The sequence below is a fragment of the Penaeus monodon genome, chromosome 14 (assembly GCF_015228065.2).
Source record: "Penaeus monodon isolate SGIC_2016 chromosome 14, NSTDA_Pmon_1, whole genome shotgun sequence".
Taxonomy (NCBI): Eukaryota; Metazoa; Arthropoda; class Malacostraca; order Decapoda; family Penaeidae; genus Penaeus; species Penaeus monodon.
In genome coordinates this window covers 7,738,772-7,741,271 of record NC_051399.1, presented here as the reverse complement: position 1 = coordinate 7,741,271, position 2,500 = coordinate 7,738,772, and the positions used below count along the sequence as shown (strand labels likewise).

At 38.9% G+C, this 2,500-nt stretch overlaps 1 protein-coding gene across 3 annotated transcripts in view; it reads left to right on the top strand.

The window, feature by feature from the left end:
- LOC119581235 overlaps nt 1-947 on the top strand; it is a 17,977-nt gene extending 17,030 nt beyond the window's left edge. For all 3 annotated transcript variants that reach the window (XM_037929634.1, XM_037929633.1, XM_037929632.1), the window contains one exon: nt 569-947. In XM_037929634.1, coding sequence (XP_037785562.1) covers nt 569-697 — 129 coding nt within the window. In that variant the 3' untranslated portion in view covers nt 698-947. The remainder of the gene's footprint in view (nt 1-568) is intronic.
- The last annotated feature ends 1,553 nt before the right edge of the window (nt 948-2,500 follow it).

The window sequence follows — 2,500 nt, the reverse complement described above, 5'->3', positions numbered from 1 at the left end:
ACGATTCTAGTTTTTTATTATTTAATTTTCTTGTTCGATGCAAGTGTAACCATTTTAAATCCATGAAGGAATTTCTTAGTTAATAACTCACTGTTAATCTAAAGGAAAACCACAGCAATGTGTCCATTTTTTAAATTATTATTATTTTTTAAGCAATAACTACCTGAGCTGATTGCTCTTTCAAAGGGTAACATGCTCAGTCTGTTTGCTTTCCTACAGAAATATTTACTAACAGTTAAACGAAAATGGAAAATGGGTTAACTACGTGCCTAAAGTAAAATAGCAGGTCCATCATCATAGCGAAATCCCTTTTGCATATTTCAAACATCAAAACGCTGTAATTGCTCATATATTTACGAAAACCACACGAATCTTAACGAAATGCCTACCAACATTAACTTGTTATAATATATTTCCATTTCTTTGATTTTATTCTGCTTTCATTCCATTTTTTTTTTCATTCACTCATTCATCTAATTTTTATCCATCCTTCTATTTATCTCTCATTTGTCTTATTTTATTTTATTCATTTATCTTTTTTATTTATTTATTTATTTTTCAATTCCAGCAACCCGCGACGGCCAGTCTGCAGGGTCCGCAACAAATATACTTCGTGACAGGTGATGGCGGAAATGACCATTTTGGCGTCGGGCAAAACTCCAACCTGGATCTTGAATTTTCTCAGGGTGCTTGCTAAGGAGGCCACGGGGATCTCTGATGTTATCATCGTTTTTGTTGTTTGTTGTTGGTTGAATGCATATATATCTTTATTTATCTATTCGCTTAGTTGTTGTTGTTGTTGTTGTTGTTGTTGTTTGTTGAATGCATATATATATATATTTATTTATTTATTCGCTTTAGTGTTATGGTAGTATTTATATGATGTAAGTTGCCTCTGCTAGATCTGTCTTCATTTATGGTTAGTGAATATAATGTGAGAAATATGTTGTCTTTAGTTAATCTAATCCCATTAAATAAGGTAGTATATTGCTGTATATCTACACACATATACACTCCATGCAAATTATTTTCAATTTCATTATTGTTTTTATTATTATCATTTTTTTATGAGTATTAGTATCGTCATTATTATTACTATTATTGTATCAATGATAATAATAGTAACAATAATGACGATATTACTAACTATAAAAATTATGATATTTATAATGATAATGATGATTGTAATGATAATGATAATGATGATCTGCTACTGCTGTAATGGTAATAATAATGATAATGTTATTAATGTTGATGATAATAATAGCGGTAATGATAGTAATGGTAATAATAATGATAATGTTAAAAATAATGATAGCATTGTTAATGATAATGATGACAAAAACAGTGACAATAGTGGTAAAGAAACATTAATGAAAATAGATAAATAAGACACGAAATAAAGAAACTGATAGATAAGCTTATAAACAAATTAAAGATACGGAGATAGTTAGCTGAGTAAATTAAACAAATACATAAATGCTCTTTAAAAATGAATAATAAAACCCAACCAGTCGAAAATCTCTTCCTTGTCGCCCTTGTGCCATGGAATAATTAACAGCTCGTCCTTTGGTGACATGATGAACAATCACACGAAAGAGAGATGAATAACTGAAAGAAATGATACTGACTCACAAGTTTCTAATCCATAAGGAACTATGAAACGCGAGCAGAGTTCGGTCGGCGTCAGTATATTGATATTGATATTGCCGCGTGTTATTCCGGCCGCACGCGATCGCGTGTCGGTGTCCGCGAGCGTCCTGCCCGGAGACTGTTCTTGTCGTGGGGCCTCTGCACATGTTGTGTGGGCCGCTGGGGTAATGGGACACGTGTGTGGGCCTTATTCTTCAGGTCCGCGGGAAGGTGGCCAGGGGGCGTAGCTAGTCAGGTGGGAGTCCGGGGTATAGGTACGTTCAGGGGCCCGCTGTTTATATACAAAAGGTATCATTTGGGGTCCGCATTCATCGAGGGCTTGGGGGGTGCTGAATCCAGGCCAGACCTTCGCTGATCTCTCGAGGAACGAGGTTATCTCCGCCTATCTCCTTGACCCCGCCCAAGAGGGGGTGCTAATCGGAGTTCGGTCCCTGGAGGAGGAGGCAGAGGGGGAGGAACCTTGTTATCGTTGACTCCGCCCTCTGTCGTGTGGTCCATCGTTGGGCCGTGGGAACGGTCGAAGGTGAGGCCACGCGGCTGGCTGAAGGAAGAGGTCCGAGGTTGGGTAAAGAAGGGTTGGTTAAGGGCGTCCGGGGCTCGACTGATGCAACGCGAAGGTCAACGTCAACATGTTGGGGTCAGACATGTGTCCCAGAGGAAAGGCAATGATGGGCACATGTTGTCTCCAGGGAGTCAGGAACACCTTTCGTCATCGCATTCCCACCTGCTGACCACCGTGGTTGACGCATGAATGCCACGAGGGATGGGAATTAAACCGGACACACACACACACACACACACACACACACACACACACACACACACACACACACACACACACACACAC